The 25,003-nt window shown below is 42.3% G+C and overlaps 1 protein-coding gene across 1 annotated transcript; it reads left to right on the top strand.

Moving 5' to 3' along the window:
• Nucleotides 1-10,813: 10,813 nt before the first annotated feature.
• Nucleotides 10,814-24,517, top strand: lrrn1 (leucine rich repeat neuronal 1). The gene is made up of 2 exons (XM_054785631.1): nt 10,814-11,177; nt 21,470-24,517. The coding sequence occupies exon 2, from the start codon at nt 21,623-21,625 to the stop codon at nt 23,774-23,776; it is 2,154 nt and encodes a 717-aa protein (XP_054641606.1). The 5' UTR covers nt 10,814-11,177; nt 21,470-21,622; the 3' UTR covers nt 23,777-24,517.
• Nucleotides 24,518-25,003: the final 486 nt, after the last annotated feature.

Here is a 25,003-nt window from a genome sequence, read left to right as displayed (position 1 = left end):
AACACATGAAGGACATACAATTGGAATTGGTAACTGTGCCGCAGACCAAATGGCTATGACCTCTGGGGTTCCCCAGGGGTCAATCCTGGGACCCCTATTGTTCAATCTGTACAGGCTTCCTTTAGGCCAACTAACACGCAGCTGCAATGCGTCCTACCACAACTATGCAGACGGCACTCGGACCCACGTGTCACTGACATCAAACAGATCATCGAACAGATTAGCGTGTGGATGCAAAACAACTTTCTCCAGCTAAAGTCAAACAAAAGTGAAATCATTGTCTCTGGCCCACAGAAACAAAGACAGAGTGTTGATCGCCACCTTGAGACTCTTTCTCTAAAACCTAACCTCATGTTAGAAATCAGTGTGGGCACGTTTAATGATCCCTGACTTCACATCACTTTTCACTTTCGCTTTCCTCGTCTGCTACTTCCGCATGCTTTGGAGACAAGCTTTGGAGGTTAAAGTTAGACAGTACAAAAGTGACCTCCTCAGAGTACGTATTACCCCGCCTACGGATCGCTGCACGTGCATATTCTACCACCGTGCGCATGGAACTAGTTTCCTTTTTCTTATTGTACATAATGAATCATTTTTGGCCGTGCAATCGTAACTGTAAAACGTCGAAAACAAGGACCACCTGTACAGTTTAGAAGAGCTTTCATATTTGTTTTTACTTCTTTTATTTTTTTCTAAAACCCCCCCCCCCAGCTTACGGAAAAAACCCATCATCACATTACTTTTCCTCTCTGAAGGCTCTTAAAGGGTTCTTCTGTCATGTTGTCTTAAGTCTTGTCCCTTCCATCCACCATTTATTAACTTTCATTGCACACCCACATTCCGCCACTGTTTTAATAAAAACCTGCAAGTCATGAATCACCCCCACCCTTCCCAGCTCCAATATAAGACTACACATCAGACTGGACCCATTCTCTGACACTGAGTCCAAGGTCACATGACCCAGAGCGTCAAGGTGCAAGACTGGCACTCGCCTGCCTCATGCATATGGATGACCAACCCTCCATCTGCCAGCAAGCCGAATGCGGATTCGCGAGCTTCTTTCCCTCCTCGCTTTGGCTGCCTCAAAGGCCAAATCTGGTTGACCTCACGTGACATCACTTTCACTTGTTGGTCGTAGGGTTTGGATTTCATCTAAATCAGCGGTCTCAAACACACGGCCTGCGGGCCATTTTGCGCCTCGTGACTTGACTTCCAAGAGTAGCGTAGTTGCAGCCTGGGCCGTGAGCACATGGAGACCGGGGGTGTAACTAAACAGAACACTACCTCACACAAAGTGACAGCACAAGACGTAACAGGTGAGTAAACACTCCTTTCAGACGTTACGGATAATGCAGCTTTTACAGCTCGTTATTATCCATAATCGTGATGAAAGAAAATCCTCATTGGGTAGCTACTTATGTATTCACTCTTCACGCTCTGTGACCGCCCCTCCCTTGACAGACTCGCTACAGCCAGAGCTCTTTCACACACAGACTCCCTGCTTGCTTGGCTCGACTGCAGCTCACGTTCTCTATTTCGCTCTATTTCGGTTTGTATGATATTTAAAGTTAGTTGGTAGACTTTTTTTCGTCACGTACGCGGGGCTTTTGACAAGACGGAGCTGTGAACGGCTGATGTTGCGTCAGTCACTGACGGTGTTTTTTTGGGGTTTTTTTTCCCCGTCTGCTTGCTTGTAATTTGGCTGGTGATACGAAGTCGGTTGGAAACACTTCGCAGCACGGAATGCGGTGCTTTTGAGAAAACTACAGTGAACAAGGCTGACAGATTAGTTCCCTGTTTGCCATCACTGAATGTTTGCATGAATCAGGTCAAATCTTACAGATCGCTTCCACACATACACGGTACACATACAGCTGAATAATAAACTAATGTAGCAACTTCTGATCAATCCATGTCAATTTCAGACTTAAAATACGTACTGATTTAAGCCCCACCCATTTCCGGTAAAACCACACCCTAACCCGCCCACTCCGAGTACAGATACAGATCATGTAGATGATTGAACGGATACAGATCCAGATCCAGAGCGTGTACTCGCTCATCCCTAGCTACTAATGTACAACCATGTTAACTCTAAGCACATAATGTCAGCAACCTTTTACAAACCAAGAACCAGTCCCAATTAGGGGTGTGACAAACCATCTTTATGTCAAACTACTGCAATATTAAACTCTACTATTGATTAGCGACGTGCTCTCTCCTTGTAGCGTTTTTTTATTATTATTAAAACATAGCTGCTATAATCTTTTACCGCCGTCCCTCCTCAGCGAGCCGAGTCACTGGAACCAAAGAACATTGGGCACTCCCAATACTTGATGGGGCCCCGCCTCACACAGACTCTGGGGCCAGTGGCCCCCCATTGAAACTGACTTTGAGACTCCTGATCTAAATGATCTAATTGTTTTATGCCAAGTTTCTTGTTTGATCATCCTAACAGGCAAAAAGGGAAAAAAAAGAAATGCAACACAAAGTGGACATTGAGCCAGTACTTCATCAATCTGTTAAAGCCAGTAACTGTCCACCCTTAAAAAATGGAAAGACTTCAGCTAAAAATGCTCTAAAGCGACATGTGCCTGCTGACCCATGCATTGAAAGTGAGCTACCATCTTTTGAAGGGATTCTTGCATCGGATGGTTAACATTTGTGACAGGTTGAGTGGTGAAAACAAAAAAAATAACAATCTGCCTTGTATGCCACGTTGGACCCAAAATACTCACTGACAACGCACAGGCAGACTGATTCAGATCGATATTTTTTCTGAAAATGTCAGACAAAAGGGTAACGCAGTCTATTTCAAAGGTCAAATAACCAGAAAAAACAACCATCTTAGATTATCAGGCAAAAGTTAAACTCAGGGAGGTGGGATACAAACTAAAAATGACCCGGCAAGTAATACAACTCAGCGCAATGCTAGACATGCAACACAACACACAGGATTAGCAAAATGCTATGAATTGGGTGAACAGGTGAGCATACGGGCACTAAATTTAGAGGAAAAACCAGATCATCATCAATGGGGTGAAACCAACCTGTCTCAGGACGGTCTAACCTCGGCTCACGTTCCCTATGAGTGGGTGAACAATCCAACGCTTGGTGAATCCATGTCAGAATTGAACGGCGTCCTAATTCCGTTAAAACGTCGGCTCTCTGCCGCTCTTTTCTAACTTCATTGTGACCTGAACACATCAACAGCCATATACCGCATGTACCTCCAACTCATACACGTCTCTAGTCGCTTCGTCCTGGGAACCAGACTTCCTCATTCTCATTACCGGAGCGCGAGATGCATTCAGGGACTCTCCCAACATCAGAAAAACAGCTTTATAACGTGTGTGTGTAAATAAACATGAAGCTAAAGAAAAACATGAAGTGGATATTCTTATCACGCACTCCATCCATCTATTTTCCTCCGCTTATACGGGTCCGGGTCGCGGGGGCAGTAGACACCTCCTCCAGCTCCACCGGGAGGACACCAAGGCAATTTTTTTCATGCTGTTTTGAATGTTTTGATGTGAAAAAGTCAGATGTTTTTTACCAATCACATTTCTCTCTTGTTTAAACACTCTCAAAAAAAAGTTCCAACCTTCGTTTGAAATTGAATGATCAACCTACAGGTCGGACACAAGAAACGATGAAGTCACTCAGGCGTATTTCACTCCTTGTTCTGCTGTACTGTAGCGTTTTTGTATCCTTGTTAAAACCTATTGCTGCAGTACCCATCCTGTTGCAGTCCTCCTCCTTCAAACCGAAGATTCATTTACAAGCTAGCAAGCAAGCTAGCGATGACACAAAAGCTGTGGAAGAATTTGAGCAGATTCGTTATTGATCGCATCTTCAAGGGCTTTGTTTTGTCGTGGGAAAATGTTGTATTTTGCTTTTACAGATCTAAGAAAGAAAAAAAGGCTTTTTTTCTCGTAAATCTATTGATCATCTTGGCCCCATTTTTCATCCACAAATGTAAATATAACCAATTTCATTTTTGCCCCCAAAGACATTGAACAATACATTCAACTTATGAACAAATCAACAAAAAGGCTCTTAAAACAGTCACAATTTGTTCATGTTTTTATTTGATGTAACCGCTAGCTGTGTTCTTTGGTTTCTGTTTTTTTGCATACTATTACTATATAGTTGATTGTGTTCATAAAGATTATTAATTTTTAAAAAAAGAAAAGCTAGCGATGACACAGGAGACACGGGAGGAGATTGATTGTGCTTCCAATTTTAGGACAATCTGTGTTGTGTTGCAAATAAAAGTAACTACGGAATGCTGCTCTAAGATAAGCAGAAGAATAACACTGATATACCCTTCACTTAATGCACAGACAGTGACAAAGCCCTAAAAACTGAAAATAACGACACGCTCACATGGTCCTTCTTTGCAGGAGCCGCTGAGCTACTGGAGGGATTTCACGCTGTCAGCCAGGCTGCCGCTTAGTGCACGGACTCTTACGCTGGATCCCCATGAGGTCCGCCTTTAAGCTCCATCTGCCTGCAAGTGCGCTTGTCGAGAGACGGGGGGAGGAACATATAAACAATCCTCTTTTTCAAAATGTCACCCTAATGTGTTTAAAAGCGCTTTATTATGCTCTTCTGACTGAGGACCGGCAGGTGTAATCGCCCCTTTTGTGAAGCGTTTGCTGCTTAATGGCGGCGTGATTGTGCTTGTCACGTAAGGATATGCAACGTCACACAGTGTTGGCCTCCCTCTTATGTCTGAGCACATACTTTCTCTGAATTCTTTGTTCTTCTTGCGCTGTTGTTTCGTTGTATCAGAGGGCGTTATTTTGGCATACCGGTGAAAAATGTGGGAATTATACTGGCAAATGAACAAGTAGACAGTCACTGTTTTAAGATGTCAGCTTTGCTGCCACTCAATGCAAACAGAACAGAACTGTAGCAGGTCATACAGACCCTGGTTTGTTCGGCCTTACTTAATTCTGCGTAGCTCACTTTGGCTCAGTTTTTATAATCAACACGCTACTGAGCTTTTGCTATGTTGGGTTTAATTCATGTATGGAGTATATGGCTAAAAAAAGGTCTGTTGTAACGCATGAGTGCAACAGCGTAGTGTGTGAGTGCACACCAATGACAAGCAAAGTGGATGTTGTTTGCTTACAAGTGGAGTATTATCCTACATGATAGCGTACTGATCAGATTATATGGATTAGGGACATTTTAGCATGACATTTGGCCACAAAAAGGATTTATCCTCGGTAAAATGTGGTTTTAATATGTGTTTAACAAGCACCATAATCCAAACATATCATTCGGTGTATTCTACAGTATACTGTATGAAAGCTCCTTTCCATCACCGAAAGAAAAGAAATCGCAATGCTAAGTCATAATTACGAGATCAAAACTTGAAATGATGAGATAAAAAGTCAACATTTTAAGATTAAAGAGTCATAACTATGAGACAAATGATGAGCTACAAACTGCGCATGTGCCGAGTGCCATGTGACCAAGGCGCCACTGAAGAAGGCGGCACGTGCGAAGTTTGGATCTCATTATTTGGACTTTTTGTCTCATAAACATGACTTTTTATCTCAGAATTATTACTTTTTATCTCAATTATGACTTCCTTATCTCATAACTAGGACTTTTTATTTCATAATTTTGACTTTTTATCTCATAACGATGACTTTGTATCTCATTATTTTGACTTTTTATCTCATAATTTTGACTTTTTATTTCATAATTTCAATTTTTTATTTCATAATTTCAAGTTTTGATTTCATAATGTGTACTTTGTATCTCATAATTTTTACTTTTTATTTTATAATTTTGACTTTTTATTTCATAATTTTGACTTTTTATTTCATAATTTCAACTTTTTATTTTAGAATTTTGACTTTGTATCATAATTTTGACTTTTTATCTCATAATTTTGACTTTTTAATTCATAATTTTATCTTTGTATCTCATAATTTTGACTTTTTAATCTCATAAATTTGACTTTTTATTTCATAATTTTGACTTTTTATTTCATAATTTCAACTTTTTAATTCATAATTTTGACTTGTTATGTCACAATTTTGACTTTCTTATCTCATAACGATGACTTTTTATCTCATAAGTATGACTTTCCTAGCTCATAAGCTCATAATTATGACTTTTTATCTGATAATTTCGACTTTTTAGTAGGGTTAGGGTTAGTGCAAAATGGTGCGTGCGCACAGACGGTGTCACTCGCTACATTGCAAAAGAAATCAGACCATTCACTACAATTATATGGCATACATTTAATTGTGATGTTTCTGTGAAACATTCAGAACAACAACGTTGTTGATCTCGAACTCGAACGTCTTTTACTGTCAACAGCTTGCAACTCAACCAACAACATACATACCGGCAACTCCTGTGTCAAGCTAATGTGGCTCACACAGGTACACTAAACTTGAGTACCATCTAGTGGTTCAAATGTGAAATACACGTGTCATGACGATAATTAATGAAAAAAAGGGTCTCAAAATATCTTGTCGATAATATCGATTATTGACGATAATTTGAAGCCGATAAATCAGGGGTAGGGAACCTATGGCTCGGGAGCCAGATGTGGCTCTTTTGATGACTGCATCTGGCTCTCAGACATTTCTTAACACCATAAAATGTGTTTATTTTAATTTGTTTTCCTGACATTTTAAAGTAAAACATTACAGAAACAAAAACATTACAAAATTCAAAATATGCATTGTAATGCATTTTAACCCATCCATTTTTTTTTCTAGCGCAATGCCAGCTGTCCTTCCCATGTTTTCCGTGTCAGACACCAAAACTTGATTATTATTGGGGTTGTCCCTCATTTAATCAAACCTTCTTTAATCAAATAGTCAGCTAGCTAATTGTGAAGAGACAACCCTTTTGATGAAAAAGGAAAAGAAAGAAAGATACGGAGTAGGTCACAAAACCATGCAGCACCAGAAGTTGCATTAATGGTAAAAAGTTATTTATTATTGGTTAGCTTCAATATAACAACATTATTAAAAAGAATACATTCAGAGACTGATATTCTAAAATTGCTAGTATTCCTTAAATACTGTATACACACATTTGGTTGTATTCGGTGTTAAAAAATATGATATGGCTCTCACGGAAATACATTTTAAAATATGTGGCTTTCATGGCTCTCTTAGCCAAAAAGGTTCCCGACCCCTGCGATAAATCAATGCAGGTGAAGTTCATGATCCATCTCAGCCTCTTGTGTGAACAGCTGACCTCTCTTTGTAGCTACTAGGTGGACAGTGTCCCGTAGAGAGCATACTGTACGTTTGGTTACCAGGCAGATGTTATTAATATTTAAAGATGGCATTCTTGTACATGTTGTGGTGTAAATTCACTTCTCCAGTGGTGCGAATGGCGTGTGCTCTCTGGAGATAAGTGAGGTCTTCTCCGGAGGCAGATGGTTCCTCTGTTATCGTCGCACACGGTCGACAGGCTACAGAGAAACCCTCTTTCAGTGTGTTTTCTTATGCATATTCCACAGACCCTGTTCTCATTCAGACAGAGAAATCTTGTGAGAGCATGATCAGTAGTGTGTGCATTTTATCCACAGGTCTGAATTTTATTTTTTTTCAATGCGGGCAGGCTTTATAATTGTGTCTTATTGCAAGAAAGGTGACGCTCTAATAAAACACCTTTCATGTACGCATGCTACATGCTAGAATGAATCAACTGGAGATGAGGGGATGTGACAATAATGAGACTGGCTTTAAACGTGTAAAAGCACAACATGTGCTCAGTAAACAGTCCCTAGGCGTGGTTCCCACCTACGACCTGCTAAGTTAGCAGCCCATACCTACAACATCCAACAATGTGATCTGCATACCTGTAGATGTTTGCATTTTCCAGAAGATAAAGGAAATTCTCTGACACTTGGCACAGGTAAACATAAGCATATGACGGAGGAGAGGTATGACTGTTGTTAGTTATTGTTACACCCATAGGCTCAGTCTATCAGCGTCTCATGAAAGGCCTTCTTGGCTACGCCCACACTGCAGGCGATGATGCCCGATTCGGATTTTTTATGTGGTCGTTCGGGAAGTTACGTGCAGCTTCACTGACACTTTTTGAAAATAATTTTCAGACGACAAGAAGAGCTTTTTGCCGACATTGGTGAGAACCTTTATCACGGTCTCGGCAAGCACGCCATTACCTGTCTTTCGATGACGTACAGGTCCGATATATGCGACCTGATTGTTCCGACTGCAGTCGCATCACATATATATACGATGTATGCCGTAGTCGCATTTGAAAAAAAAAAAACAAATTGTTCTGTTCACGCTGACATGAAAAAAGAAAACAGATACAAGTCACATATGAGCAAAAAAATCGTGTGAACGTAGCTCTTGACACACACTCACACAGCACAACCAGAGTTGCGCAACATATGACATATACATATACATATGACTGATGGAAAAATACTGGTAAACACAATAGATGTAGTGTTGTCACTCACACAAGCTTAACTCTCACTTCCACACAAACTTCACTTTCACTGGCTAGAGGGGCGTGGCAACTGCTATAAAGACGTCGTGTGCTTTCATTCCGGGATCTTTCCTCACTCTTCCTCACTGATGACAGTCCAACCAGGATCCACAAAAAGAGGTCCGTCAGTGGCATGAGTCATGTATTAATACAAAAATCTGGTGAAATGCTAGAACGAAGCTATAATTAAAAATCCCACTATTTTACACTTGCTGCTGCTGGCCCCCTGTAGCATCTCTTGGCAGGACTCCAGCTGACTGTCAGTTGTCCCGACAGTCTGACCCCCAGGAGGCTCCACAGCCAAATGTCACATCACGTCAGGCTCCCGTTGCAACCCGGTCAGTCACTTTCACACCACATTTCACCACCAGCACCTTTGTGGCACGTTTCACCTGGAAGTGAATCGGTACAGGCAGATATCTGTGATCATTTGATTTCACCATAAAAAAGTAGTCATTCGATATCAGCGCCAAACAAGGCGTCAAACACAAAAGCCCTGTTTTTTGCACAATGCACAGTGTTTTGACGAGGCCTGCTAATCTAGAGTTGACACAACTGGAAAGACCACAGTGGCAATCAATAGCAGTATTTGATACCCTGAATGGAGAGTGGCTGTTATTTTAAGCAAGACGCTATCACAGGACTCGGCTGTTCAAACATACAAAGGCCCTAAAAATAGAAACCAGCCGCAGCTCGCAAATGTGCAAGGCCTAGATACACCAGACGCTCGGCTGTTTGTGACTTTAAAGTTGACGCCGTGATCAAAAGTCTGCATGGAGACTTCCGATTCATATAGTTCATATAGGATGCCTCTCATTGGCTGCAGAAACACGACTCATCACAGACAGAAAAACTGCAGAAACTGCTGTTTGCATCTTGAACTAGTGAATGCACGCGGTGTAATTGGGGCACTGCGGCAGCGTACCGCGAAGGTTAAAGAGTGCGTGTGTAAGCCATAATGGTATATGAGTGGGACGCCAAGAGGTGTGCAGATAAAAGCCCTCTGACTGAGGACTGACGCTCTCGCTCAGCCCCTCATCTCGGCCTCTTGTGGGACTGCTTCACGATGAAAGTAAATCCAACTAAGCGCTTGTGTAGTTCCACTCAACTCATTTACACAGTTCCATTCCATTCTTTAGGATGCTGCTCACGAGGGCTGGGCGATATCTCCATATTTTTATAATATCGATATATCTTTTACGCACCATATCAACAACTAGCACATCGTTCCTATCAATGTAGACCGCATTTGATGGCGCCGCGGAGGAGGAGAGGCTGCATAGCTACGGAGCCCATAGCACCGACAGCGGAAAAGACGGCGTAAACCGTGTTTACCGTCTGTCATCAGGGGGAACGTGAGTTGTGTGAGATCTCTCCCCAACAAGATGGAAGAGCTAACCCGGCTGCAGAGGGACGGCAGTGACTGCAGCCTGATTAAGATTGAAAATTAGATTTTACTTTTTCTATATTTTCTATTAGATTTTTTTAAAAATGTAATAAAACACGCATATTTGGCTTTGACTTTGCCCAAAATCACTTATATCGGGACAAATAGTGTCAAAGTGAAAGTTATGTTTGAAATGTATCTTTTCACAAAAAGCTGGTATGCTCGCTCCCCTTTTTAGTTGGGAACCAATATTTTCCTGAAACTCACCAAAAATTCTACTGCTGATTACTAAGGAATGGAAAAAGATAGAAAGAAACTTTTTTTTCTTATGAAAAACGTGAGTCTAATCTTTCTTTTGGTAGGTTCCATGTTTATAGAGCCATAAAACACAATATTCTGTGTGCCTTGAAAGATCAGTCGCTAACGGCCGTTTGTCTTTTGAAAAAACTGGCTGGGATTGAATGAGTTAAAGACATACAATAAATTAAAAATAGCATCGCAAAGCCTAAATATCTGTTATAGAGCACCTGCTTTACATCGCTAATGCTAGCATAGTGTAAGTCTGGCTCCCCTGCTAACCTGGCAAACTTCCATTTTGTTGTGTGCACTTGCACCATCTCTCCCATGCGCTTGTTTTTAGGGTTTGTGTTTGTGTTTTGGATCTTACAATGTTTATGTGATTGTAGTATTTTGGCTAAGCAGCATTTTCAGTTTGCATTTGTTTGTGTGTTTTTTGGTTTAGGATCATTTCATGAGGACGTATAGGCCACGTGAAAAGTATATTTGTTTTTCCTGTTGTCATTCCACAGGAGTACCCGCCCGTCCATCCACCCCACCCCACCCCACCCCACCCTGGCCCCGCCGCCCTCTGCTGCCTTTTGTTCTCCTCCCACCAAGCGGGAGCAGATGGTGCTCTGCTTGGCTTGGTGGTGGCTGACAGAAAGCTGCTCTCCGCCAATAGGCTGCCGGGAAATCAGCTGACCGGTGTGGCCAGCGCCAGGTGTTTTTATCGTTTGTGTTTGTGTTTTTTTTCTGTCGGGAGTGCTAGCAGGGTGACAATTGCTCGGTGGAGGCTAACGGCAGGTTGGCTCATCTCTCCGCTGACCGCCATGCATCCTTGGGGCTGATAAGACACACCGCCAGCAGAGGAATACACGGTTCATGCTGCTTTTGTTGTTGACGATAATTAGAGAATTTATTGTCGTTTGGTGGCATCGGGCTGCCCTTTTGGGATGAAGGATCTACGCCTTTAACGACATTGACATGGAAAGACAACAAGGTGAGACTCCCTGAAAAAAACATGATTTCATACACAGTTTTTGACCAATGTTGTGCTATTAATAATAGCGGCGAGTGTTGGACAGTTAGGTTTGTTGCGGGGGTGCTGTGTAATGAAACGCGAAACGAAGCACTTTGTTTGTCCCCTGCTGCGATGAGTTGGGCTTTTATTTTGGATGCAGACAAACTCAAGGGCATGGCGACCGATTTCTCCATGCAGCCATTTATCCCGCGAGCCGATCACTTCACAATCAAGACTTTTATTAAAAGTGATCAGACAGCAGCTCGCCGTAGTAGCGAATTTAATGAAACACGTCGAGACGGCAATGCGTCAAAAACAAACTTTGATCTCCTTGCCGCACCAGGGGCTACGTGCGTGCGCAACGACATTTGCATATTCATGTTAAAGTGCATATGGGCAGATGTCTTCAACGTTTGCGCGAGGAGGAGTTGTCTTGAGGCCCTTTCTTCGAGATGCTGCTCTAGGGAGATGGGGGTGTGTTGGCAGGGGGTCCATTGTGGATTGTGCTGCTCCTCGCTGCAGCTGTTGCACTATTGTGATGGAGGGATGCTGACTTCAGGCATGGCTACTTAGAATGGGACACACGTGACGAGTAGGGATGTCCCGATCCACATTTAAAAAAAAAAAGAAAAAGCTTTGGTTCCAAACATGAGTTTGTGGAATTGAATATGGTTATGAAAATAGCTCTTCAAGGCATTCAAAATAATCAAACTAAAGTATTGCTGAATGTACTTTTTTATTCCACAGCATGACCAACAGTATTGTTTGGTTTTTGGAACAAACCTCTGTGAGTCAGCTCCCTAATCCAATAAAAGATCCAATAAAAGATCCATCCGATAAAGGATACAATCATTTGACATGGTTATAGATCAATATGTTGTGTGATTTAGAATATATGACTTGTTTTTTAACAAACTCTCTTCAGCGTAATAGTAATTTATTGACGGTCGCTAATATAAACAACCAGCGGTTAGAGCAGCTCTTCCCGTAAGAGCTCCCCGCACCGTGGCACAGTGAGAGGGAACGACCGCTGTAGCTACGGAGCCCAATATCCGACGTCCAACATGAATCTACATGTGTCAAGAGGCAACCAGCTTTGAGGCGCATTACGCATGTTGGAGTGTGGCCCAGAGTTACAAATGTTGTACGGCAACCGGATCGGCCCGATCTCGTGGTGGAAGCGGAAACGGCGAGTCCACAAAAGGTGATCGCCGATGGAGCGAGGGAACACTGTAGTCATCCCTCTTTTGTCGCGGTTAAGTGGTTCCACACCTGACTGCGATAAGTGAATTTCCGGAAAGTAGGACTCGATAATAAACGGAATACTTCCGTAGTTATAGCATAGAAAACATTTTTATGACTTTCTAAATACAATCTTTACCATCATTCGAGCCCTGTAGATGTGAAATAACACCCCTTTACGCTCCTATTATTCTTTGCTTGCACCACATTGCTCAACTGTAATGCGCAGGCTACAGGATCACTGCAGGGACACAGGGACACCGATTTATTTACTGTAGCAAAGAAGCCAAGAACTTACCACTTCCACACTGAATGGGACCAGAACTTCTTTTCACTCCATCATGTTGGACAAGATGGTAATCTAATGTCATGTCTCAATAATGGAACATTACAGTCGCCTCGTGGTCAGAATAGTACATAAATCTTTGTCTTTCAATATTTTTGTACTAATAATACGCCATAGTCGACAAAACACATCATTTATTAATGAATTCATTTTTGACAAAACACGATATTCCGAGGGGCGACTGTATGCCTATATGAACACCTAAGCCGCACACAGGACACATGAAAGTTACATAAAATATAGCAATAAAAAGGTTAAAAAGGCTGTCAATTAGCAGAGCCTTTCACACGTTCAAGGCCACGGTCTTCATCCTTGATGGTCGCAGCGGCTGAGGCTTGGACCGGGTACGCAGCCAGTGTTGATCTGCATTTCCCCCCCTTTCTGAGTATTTTTGTGATGTCTGGCTTCACTTCCATGGTGGTGGCTTTCCTTTTTTTGGGCGGCACACGAGGGTGGGAGGCTGGCGAGGGAGAGCGTGGACGTGTAAACTAATTCTTGAGCAAGCGTTGTCTTTTTGAACACAAACTGAGGTTTTAGGTCATTTATGTGATTGTGTCGGTAACGAAACGCCATAAACTGAGGATCACCTGTATAGTTGTTTAGGATTTTTCCATCCAAAAAAGGGCAAGATTCTAGACTAAAATAGATTTTTTTTTTCAAATGTGTTATTATGCACGTTATTTACTCACACCGTGACTAATCATGTCTGCTTTGCAAGCAGGTGTCTGTTTCTATCAGGATGTTAGGAGACAGCAGGACTCATGGGGGCTGGGTTCTACCGCCCCAAGCAGCATTTAGGTCCCGTGGGTGTAAGGCAGAGAGTGACCAGACTGTTGGGGGAGAAGCAGGGATATTGAGCTAAAGCCTCTAACCATTATTCATAAAAGAAGGGCTCAGGCATTAGTCCCTTTGTCCTCTGCGGGCTAGAGGTCTCAGAGGCAACAGATGTAGTTACAATCCACCTCCAATCATCTCCTTAGGCGTCACTGCACCAGCGATTCAAATGGTTTAACAGTGAAGAAATGTTATAATCTCGGGACTGCGTGTGCGTGTGTGTGCGCGCAGGTGTTTGACCCTGATATGTCGGTACCATCTGGCTGGGCTAATTTACCTGTGCTGCAGCGTGGTTTTGGATAACACGTGTACGTATGTATGCGAGTGTGTGTGGTCAGAATGTAGCAATTTAGTTTTGTTCATTTGAAATATCATTATGCATTTCTGATCAAATTCAATGCAACGTTCTCTCTTTGCAAATGCAAGCAACTGTATATTTTTTAAACATTATTTAACATCCTTTTGTAGCGGCCAGCAGTCTTAATCGTGCCACTCTTTAACTAATGCACTGGTCCATAAGTATAAGCAAGGGCATTGTCCCAATACTCTTACCTGGTATTGTTAAGCTGTTGTCAATTCAGCCCTCAGACAAACCAAGCTGAATCTTGCATAACATACACACAACACAGAATTATGTAACAAACAATTTGTCCCCATGAAATTGGAGCAAAGCTATAGGATTCCATAATGAAGAAACATAAACCAGATTTTTGAGTCATCTTTGGACATGTAAATACTGTACATACAACTGCATGTGCAAACTCTGCGATTGGCTGGCGACCAGCCCAGGGTGTACCCCGCCTCTCGCCCAAAGGCAGCTGACATCGGCTCCAGCATGCCCTCGTGACCCTAATTAGGATAAGCGGATGGATGGATGCATGTGCAAAGTGAATCTCAGAGTAGATTATTAAAGAAATTTAGGAGGAACATTATAACAGCTTACATAAAAACAAATAAAGTAAAATTGAATGGTGAAATTGCACTCATTAACCCCAAAATTAGATGTTTAACTAAAATCTGTGCAGTTGTAAAGGAAAAAAAATACTAGTGAGACATCGGTTGCGTTTCGTTTTAACTCATTCAATACTAAAGACATATTTATACGGTTTTATAAACCTGAAGGTCTGATCTTTTCAGTTTTTTTTGTGCGAGAGGCAAAAAGAGGTGATGACGCAACTGAACACTAATAGATGTCACCTTTTAGAGCAGTTTCAAGCAATAAAAACGGCCACAAGGTGGCAGAAGTTCATTTGATAAGTGCTCGGCATGGATCATTTGCATGTAAAAACACACTCGACAGCAAGGAGGAAGTGGAAGAGCATGGAGGAGTGTAGCGTGCAGAAGGTTACGCATTGTAGGGAAATTTTAACACATGCACACGCACGTGCACGCGCACGCATGCACACACATGCGCGCACACACACAGTTTAGCTCCAAAGGTGAAAACTTCAAATAGTTCATACTATAAAGAAAAATCTGATCGGAAGCCAAAAATGTGGATCGGGACATCCCTAGTTGTGCCATAACAGGTATTTGTGGATGTCGCTCGACTTTCCCTATATTACATCGTGTTCTTCTTCTTTCAACCGCAAAGTAGTTGTGCAAAAACCAGCACCTCTGTTGGTTGTGCACTCAATTCCTTCAACACATGACTCAGTTATCACCTTTAGACAAGGGACTATCTTCCTAATGATCCGTTATCAATTAATTATGATGTAAATCTGTAGTATGAATGTCAGGCAAATAGTGTTTGTGTATGTGCTACCTGTCCACATCACTGATGTTTATTTACTGTGGCTGTACGTTTCCTACTTTACGGCAAACAATTAAGCGGCTGTAAAATCAATAGCACGAGCGTTGCTGATGGTTAGTGGTCATGTTGTCTTCAGGCAGGGAGGAACTAATGGGAGTGACGTGATGTGGCACCAACCTAAATGTTCTGTGTCATAGTGGGAGGTGTGACCAGAAGCTTCCATGGCAACACGACTCAGTGGAGGATAACTGAATTCCCACTTCATAATCAAAGAATCTATCACTTCTATGATGAAACACGCTCATTCAAAACCTCAGTTCTTCTTCTTTGTTTGCCACTTTATTATTTACTGTGCTCAGGAACTGATAACTACAAAAAACACTCATGTATGTTTCCCATATGTTCATTCATTTCTGGTCGCCCGCCACTGAAAGATCTGGCACCATCTTTTATTATTATTATTTTTTTTAGATTCAACGTTATCTGCTCACCCCCCGCCCTCTATGGCTTTATAATGAATGGCCTGTCGTTACAACTCAGTCCAGTAGATGTCATCGTAGCACTGCATAGTGACACGTAAGCTCGCTTAGAAAAGGTGCTGTTCAGTGTGCAAGAGATAGCCAACAACTAGCTTGACAACAAATGGACAGCGAACTGAATGACGGCCTTACTCACAATATGAACCAAGAAATAAAGACGTAACACGTAAGGTAAAGCACAACAATAACGTACCATTCTTTGTGGGTAACAACAACTAAGCACTACCAACAAACACATAACTTTAACTGTGTTTTCAATGTACCCGCAAGGCATGCTGGGCAACTCCCTCGATGCTATGACGTACTGAGATCTTAGATGTTCAATGATGTATGCATTATTTTTACAAACAGCACACACTTACATGGAGCCCAGGACATTTTTGAATGTTTTTATTTTTTTCAAATGTTACAAGGCACGTGTTAATAGGCACACGTGCGCACATCAACCACTGCATGAAACCAACACCTGTAAGTCGCTAATTTTATGTTCTGTTGTTGAATAAGATTTAAAAACGCGAGTCATGTGTCTGATTTCATCTACTCTTTCTTTCTGTACTTTTCTGCAAGATTTGTGTCAAATTCGACCCCTGGACCACTGTGTTCTTCGTCACTAGTGCTCGCTGAAGCTGGCGTCGACGTACACGGTTGACTGCTTTTGTTGGCATAACATTTGAGATCCACGAAGCTTGACAAAAGAGCCCAGAATGAACGTATACAAAGTCTATGAACCAGTTGTCACGCACCTCTAGAAAGTGAAAGTTAAGCTTGTGTGAGAGAGTGACTACAATGCATCTACGTCTGCTTCTTCCAGTATTTTTCCATTAGTCATATGTGTGTGTTGTGCAACTCCGATTGTGCTATGTGAGTGTGTCTGTCAACAAGGTCTTCCATGAGCAGCTATTAGACTGAATCTATAGGTGTAGTAATAATAATATGTACCAGTACTATGACTGTATCCATTTCTGCTGTCATTTAACAAAGTAACAAAAAGGGACGTCACATTTTTCAGGGGGTGTCACACACTGCAGTGGCAAGACATCGTCCACATACACCACTGAGTTAAAGCATCGTTGCCGTTTCCTGCCTTCCAGCCTGGTGTTGTCTTTTTTTTCCCCCGCCAGCTTTTCCTGGTTTGTGTTTTTAAAGTTTCCTGTGGCTGGGACAATGGACCTGACGGGATGTTTTAAGTACTTACATTAGAACTGACTTTTTTTAAAGCTAGCTTTCTATAACATTGTGATGTTGTCCGTGTGTCTGTTATTAAGTCGGGTCAGGAACTTTTTAATGTTTTGTTGTGTAAATGGGACAAACAAAGAGGACAGAAAATGCTGGCGCCATTTACCAAATATGGGGAATCTAAGATTAACCTCATTTCTAGTTATTCAGTGCCGATTTACATAGGGATGTCCCGAACCACATTTTTTGTCTTCCGATCCGATCCGTATTTTTTTTAATAAGCTTTTGTTAGAAACATGAATTTGTGGAATTGAATATGGTTATGAAAATAGCTCTTCAAAGCACTAAAAATAATGCAACCAAAGTATTGCTGAATTTACTTTTTTTGACCAACAATATTGTTTGGCTTTTGTAACGAACCTCTGTGAGTCAGGTCCCTAATCCAATTGAAGATCCAATAAAAGTCAATCCAATAAAAGATAAAATCAGAAAAATGGGTGGTGTGATTTAGAACAGTGGTCCCCTACCTTTTTCAACCCACGGACCGGCTTGTGTTCCCACAAATCTCCCACGGACCAGGGGGGAGTTCGTACCTTATAGCCATCTAATTGATCTTATTTATGATGGATTGTGTAAAACTAAGACACAAACAACATCAAACTAAAGGCATAAAAGGAATGCAGACCCACCATCCACCAGTACAAGCCTGGGGTTTGTTTTTCAGAGAGATTATTACATCGCTGTTCAACATGTGTGGTGAAAGGCAGAGCGTTGGCATTCCCACGCAGTATCAGCATTTGAGACCAAATATAAGGTGAAAGCAAAAGGGGAAAAATGCAGTAGTATCTATCTGTGCAACATGAGAGAACGTTAGCGCAGGCACCATGGTGCGTTCACAGACCGTCGAACAAAGTGGGACGGGTCGCCGCTTGCAACAAACATAAAAATGCCAAAAACTATAGGATTTGTAACTGTATTGCAACATTATTTTTTGCCCTTATTTCCAAAATTGATATGCATTTATATAAAATTTGATGTGGTTATTTAGAAGCATGTGTGTTTTTTTTTGTTTTTTTTTAAATCATTGCACCTGAAAGCTTCCTGCGGTCCTCTTCGGCCCCACCCATGGACCGGTACTGGGCCGCGGCCCAGTGCTTGGGCACCCCTGATTTAGAATATATGACCTTTTTTTTTTAACAAACTCATGTAAGCTATTTTTGTGATGCCCTTATTTTGTACCCCCACAGGATGTGCTGTTATTTTGAAGGCCGGAAGTGTTGTTTGTGTGTGTTGGGGTCACTTGATGGGGGTCAGTGGAGAGATGAGCGGGCTAAGAATAATGGGCCTCATTCACGAAACGTTCTTACGTACAAATCTGTTCTTAAAGCCTTCTTGCGAAGATTTATGGCATTCATGAAACGTGTTCTTAACTCACAGTTCTTAGATCTAAGAACAGATTCTACGAACGCTCAGGAGGACTCTTACGCACAAGCAAAGCTTGCACTTTCAATGCGCAATCGCCCACATGATGGATTTTGCAACCTGATCCCAAAAAATGTAGTGCAAATAAAATATCCCAACAATTATTTATCATCAAAACAACTAAAATATACTCCATCAATAAATATATATTCAAATCCCAATTCATCAAAAAAAAAAAGTAGCTGTCTGGACGTGCGCTGCACAGAGAGAGAATGTAAAGGGACCATTAGATTTATTTGCTGAAAGCCACCAATATTTGATGTCCCGCTTCAGGCTTCAGGCTTCCCTCTCTGTTCTTGCAGGTGTGCAGGATCATCAGAATAACATCGCAATGAAACGTGGTGTGTCTATTGCGCACGTAGCACCCCCAGATAACGACATGCGCCCCCAACCACGTCATGAGCCAGAGCACGGGGCTGCTGTATTAATTAGGCAGCGTCTTATCAAATGTAACCACAGAAAAAATACATTGTCACACACAAACTATGCATTTTGACTTTATTTTTCCATCATGATTGTGTAAATATTTTCTAGAGTTTCCGAAATGGTTTGGTTTCTGATTGATGGCCCACCTCCCGTTTCCTCCAGATCACTCCGGTGCAGTCTAATCTTTTTTTTTTTTAGTCTATTTTAAGTCAAAACACTTCTTTTTAACCTCTGCGGTGGTGCGTTTCTCCATGGAAACGGCATTTATGTTTCCTGCAATGGTGCTCCATGCCGACTCTTTTTGGATGGCCTGATGACCGGTGGATACACGTGAAAATAAGGTGGTCTTGTGTTCGCTCACTCCTTGTAAAAGCACCTCTATTTCAGTAGGATTGAAGTTTTTCTTTCGTTTGTTGTCCAGCTGCTCCTCAGTCTTGCCCTTGCGCGTTGCCATCTCCGCCTCCAGGTGCCCGTTTCGACGGCACATTTTTTACCTTGTATGGGAAATAATAGGCGGTGACCTATGCAAATTAGGGCTCACATGCACGGGCATCGCAGTTGGCATTCATCAACCTAAGAACACTGGTGCGAACGATTATCCCTACTTAAGAACGTGTCATGAATGCGGCGCAGTTTCCAACCCGCGCCTTCTTAAGTACACTTCTTAAGAAGACTTTTAAGAAGATGTTCGTGAATGAGGCCCAATGTGCCTCCTGCAGCTCCGGCTCCTGTCCTTTTGTCCACTCAGCACTCTCATAACATTAGTGGGAATCCTCAGCCGCTCGGTTACACTCTCTTTGCAACGCAACATTAATTTATGGACGGTCCATACTATAAACAACCAGCAGTTCGAGCAGCACTTCCCGTAAGAGCTCCCCGCACCATAACACAGCATTCCAGGCACAGTGAGGGGGAACTACCGCTGTAGCTACGGAGCCCAATATCCGGCGTCCAACATGAAACTAACTTCACCATGGTACACCGCGGACATGTCTGCATGATGGTGCTGCGTTTTCTTCCTCTTGCGGGTGGAGGGAGTCAAGTGGCAACCAGCTCCGAGGGACAACCTGCCATGTTGAAGTGTGGCCCAGAGTTCCAAACGTTATACGGCAACCGGATTGGCCCGATCTCGTGGTGGGAAGCCAATATTGTCCTATCTTCAAAATACAGCGGATCGGCAGCCCTAGTACTGTATATAAAAAAAGAAATTCCAAGACATTCTTGTGCCAAAGTCTTCACATTTGACTTGAGCAAACTCTGTTTCTGTCCTCTGGGTTTGAAAGTAATACTTTCCTAATCCAGAGTAATACAGCAGCCATCACGATGTCCTGTACAAACTTTAGCTTGAAGACATACACCACTCCATCGCCACTCCTGCACCCAGTCCCAGAGGGAATCCTGAGTATGGGAGGCGACCGTGCCTGTCTTCCTGGTGCTGTTGCCAGGCAAGTTCCCTTCAGACGAATTAGTCAGCTCTCTTGTTGGAAAGCCTCTTAAGGTCCAGCTGATTACGTTGACCATAATGCCGTGCAATGGAGACGTGGGACTGTGGAGAGAAGACTCCTTTAGTAAATACAAGTAATTGAGTAATGGGATCCCTTAAGTGTTGCTGCTGTTAATGCAAGCACATGGCTTTGTTAACGATGTGCTGGTAAACTAATCCTGTTTGTGGGAAATTGGGAAGGATAACGTTGCTGCATAGATACAGTGTGTCTGTATAGTGTTTACCTGTGGCAAACAAATATCCACTTTAGATTTAATGGTGAGGAAGTCTGTGTTTTTTTAGCTCACACTACACATACTTTGGTGTCATGGCCAGTTTTCCAATTACTTATACCCCAATTTCCTTTCGCAAAATGTTTGGTATGATACGTGATTGGTACAGTATATAAAAAAAAAATACAATCTGTCGTAACCACCTGCCAATCTGTGTAGTATTTGAACTCCCCGCCTCATAGTAAACTCTTTGGTCTGAGTTAGCTTTGTCAAAAGTTTTGAAAATGTTACTTCTCCAACAAAACCTCTGTTCTCTGCTGGAAACTTTTTGCCCTAAATTCCAAACACTGATGTTATTGCATTAAAATTTTAGTTGTGCATCTTTTCAGTGTGGTTCACACTAATGCCTTGTTGTGTTTAATGATGTGATGATTCGGAGAAGTTAATGATCAAGTCCTTATGGGCCCGCTGGATAGATGAAAGCTCTCTAAGGAATTTGATCAGTTTCCAAGTAGTTCACTGCGGTGTTTTGGCCTCGCATCGTAATGAGCTAACTTGCACTCTGAAAACTGTTGATGCTGCACATCATTTATAGACTTCCAAAGAAACCGAGGAATAATTGTTGTTCTGGTTGTTACCTGATGATATTGTTTGATTCACACATGATATGCTTGCCTAATCAATCCATTTTAATTAAAACAATGACGTACTACACAAAATGTGGGTTTAGTGACATGCATTTGTCTTTTCTTTTCAGAGTCTTCTGTGCCGCAATCCTGCTATTGAAGACACCATTTGGCTGGTACTCCTGGTACTTTCACTCGCTCAGGATTCAGTGAAAGATCTGGTTGATGACTGTTGAGGTACTCTCACCAAAAGTCAGCTGCCCTGCAACCTGTCCTTCCGCAGCATGGCTAGATGGATGTTAGATTGCTTTGGTCCGGGCCAGATTTTGGCTGTACTGATTGTGGTATCAACAAGGATATCCCTTGTCCAAAACAGTGATTGCCCCCAGCTGTGTGTGTGTGAGATCCGACCTTGGTTCACCCCACAATCCACATACAGAGAAGCTATCACTGTCGACTGCAATGACCTACATTTGACACGTATCCCAGGGAACCTCTCGAGTGATACTCAGGTTCTTCTTCTACAAAGTAACTACATCGCCAGAACCAGCGAGGAGCTGGAACAGCTTTTCAACCTCACTGAGCTGGACCTATCCCAGAACAACTTCAGTAATATTCGGGATGTTGGCCTCATCAATATGTCACAGCTCACAACACTGCATTTAGAAGAGAATCAGATCACAGAAATGCCCGATTACTGTCTGCAAGACCTCAGCAATCTACAGGAGCTCTACATTAACCACAATCAGATTAATACTATTTCCGCAAACGCTTTCTCCGGACTACACAATTTGCTAAGGCTTCATCTCAACTCCAACAAGCTTAAGAGCATCAACAGCCAATGGTTTGAATCAACGCCAAATCTAGAGATCCTCATGATTGGGGAAAATCCTGTTAGTGGAATTATAGATTTTAACTTCAAGCCTCTGGGCAACCTGAGAAGCTTGGTCTTGGCAGGGATGGATTTGACAGACATTCCTGGAAATGCGTTTTTGGGTCTAGACAACTTGGAAAGCCTCTCGTTCTACGACAATAAGCTGGTTAGAATTCCCCAAAAAGCCCTTCAAAAACTACCTAATCTCAAATTCTTGGATTTAAACAAGAATCCTGTGCACAAGATCCAGGAAGGAGATTTCAAGAACATGCTAAAGCTAAAAGAGCTGGGTATAAACAACATGGGTGAGTTGGTTTCAATAGACCGCTGTGCTCTGGATAATCTTCCTGAGCTCACTAAGCTGGAAGCGACAAACAATCCCAAGTTCTCCTTCATCAACAGTCATGCCTTCCATGATGTCCCAGCCTTGGAGAGTTTAATGCTGAACAACAACGCCCTAAATGCCCTCTACCAGTCCACTGTAGATTCTCTTCCCAACCTGCGTGAGATCAGCGTCCACAGCAACCCCTTTCGCTGTGATTGTGTTATTCAGTGGATGGCCGTCAACAAGACTACCGTTCGTCTCATGGAACCTTTATCCATGTTTTGTGCCTTGCCAGCAGAGGTAAGGGGTAGGCATGTGCAGGAGGTTCTGCAGAAGAGCTTAGCAAACAAGTGCTTGCCGATGATTAGCCATGATACCTTTCCCAGTCACTTCAACGCAGATATCGGTACGACTGTAGATCTGGACTGCAGAGCCATGTCCCAGCCCGGGCCAGAAATCTATTGGGTGACACCGACTGGGAGCAAAGTCATGATCGACACGCCGTCTGACAAGTACAGTCTCAGCAGTGAAGGTACATTGAGGATTTCTCATATGCAAGTTGAAGACTCTGGCAGGTACACCTGTGTGGCTCAGAATTCAGAAGGAGCTGACACCAGAGTGACAGCCATACGGGTGAACGGCACTCTGTTGGACAGCACTCAGCTTATGAAAATGTATGTCAAACAGGCAGAGTCCCACTCAATTCTTGTCTCCTGGAAGGTTAACTCCAATGTGATGACCTCCAATCTGAAGTGGTCATCTGCCACCATGAAAATTGACAACCCACACATTACATACACTGCCAAAGTACCTGTGGATGTACATGAGTACAACCTGACACATTTACAACCAGCAACCGAGTACGAGGTTTGCCTGACTGTCTCCAACATCCACCAACAAACACAGAAGTCATGTGTGAACGTGACGACAAAACAAACGACCTTCGCCGTAGAGGTATCCGACCAAGTGACCAACAACGCTCTTGCGGCAGTTATGGGGACAATGTTTACCATCATCAGCCTGGCCTCTTTGTGTGTATACATCGCTAAGCGGTGGAAAAGGAAAAACTACCATCATTCCCTGAAAAAGTACATGCAGAAAACCTCGTCAATACCCCTGAATGAACTGTATCCTCCGCTGATCAACCTGTGGGAGGCGGACAGTGAAAAAGAGAAAGAGGGCTCCTCCGAGAGCAAACTCAGCCAGGTGGACACCACACGCAGCTACTACATGTGGTGAGAGCGAACGCTCCTTTTTTGAGAGACATTTGTCACAAGCACATGGGGTATATGTGCATGTCAGCGTAAACTACCTTATCTTTTTCATACTTTATATTCTTTGGTTCTCTCAGTCATTTCGGCTCCTTAGTTTAACACATTGCCTTTTTAACCCCTGCCTATTTTGACAGGCACTGGCAGCTTTCTTTGTCTGACTGAATAAAGTAGACACTTTGTTTTATTTTTAGTACGGGTTATGAGAACACAGCATGAGATATTGTCACAGTTTCAGTAGACGTGTTAATTCCACACTTTCTGATCTAACTTGTTTCCCTAGCAGGAGTGTTAGCTTCTCTTGTAAAGCCGTTTCACTATTGACAGTTGTGCACTGAAATATATACACCGACTTGTCGAAGAACGCAAATGTAAGCTGACAAAGTATGTTTAGACTCGATATTCTGTCTATTGAACAACGTGAGCAGTTTCTATGTAATGTTGTATCAATGACTTCATTTACTTTTTGTACATTGATAATCATGTTTGAGTTAGGCTTTGCAGAGCAACTAAACCTGTAAACCAGCAGCAGAAACACGAATGTTCTCAATTAGGTGAATTGATGTACTGTAAGGCTTTATACATCTTGAATATTTCTTACCTTGCTAGAATATGTCTACAATCACTTACTTTTTTGTGGTTTACACACAAACATGTTGTTTATTGAGGAATAAATGAAATAAAATCATCTTTCATCTTATTTTTCAAACCATGATTTCAAGATGACTTTTGTTCTAAATGCACCACACAGCTGATGTACTTCTCGGGGTTACATGGCCGATGTATCGCATTATTTGGAGGGGCGCACACAGACAGAAAATGGAGGTTTAAGTGGCATTACGAGGAGAAAAATGAGAGCAAAGTTTAGAATTTATTTATGTCGACGTGATGAGAATAGCCGGAGGTGTTAAGTTACAACCCGAGTGTTGATTGAGAGTTGAAAACGGGGGCTACAGCATGTCTGCCTCTGCACAGCAATTATTAAAGTGTCATTAAAATTCAAGTCCAGGCAGACTCGCAGTACGCTGCAGAATACATTTTTATCTATACATCAACAGTACATATGGTTGATGTTTTGGTACATTACCAAGAGTCAAATCTACACTACTATTAGGCTGTAAAGGAAAACTGCACTTTTTTCCGGAATTTTGCTCATCCGCAGTCACCATGAGAGACAAGAACATAACGTACTAGA

This window comes from Dunckerocampus dactyliophorus, chromosome 8, assembly GCF_027744805.1.
Source record: "Dunckerocampus dactyliophorus isolate RoL2022-P2 chromosome 8, RoL_Ddac_1.1, whole genome shotgun sequence".
NCBI classification, from domain to species: Eukaryota; Metazoa; Chordata; class Actinopteri; order Syngnathiformes; family Syngnathidae; genus Dunckerocampus; species Dunckerocampus dactyliophorus.
The sequence above is the reverse complement of the archived record's forward strand: the minus strand, read 5'-3'. Positions and strand labels throughout refer to the sequence as shown.

Coding starts and splice junctions, on each gene's coding strand:
- lrrn1 (XM_054785631.1), top strand. CDS start 21,623: ATGGCTAGATGGATGTTAGATTGCTTTGGTCCGGGCCAGATTTTGGCT.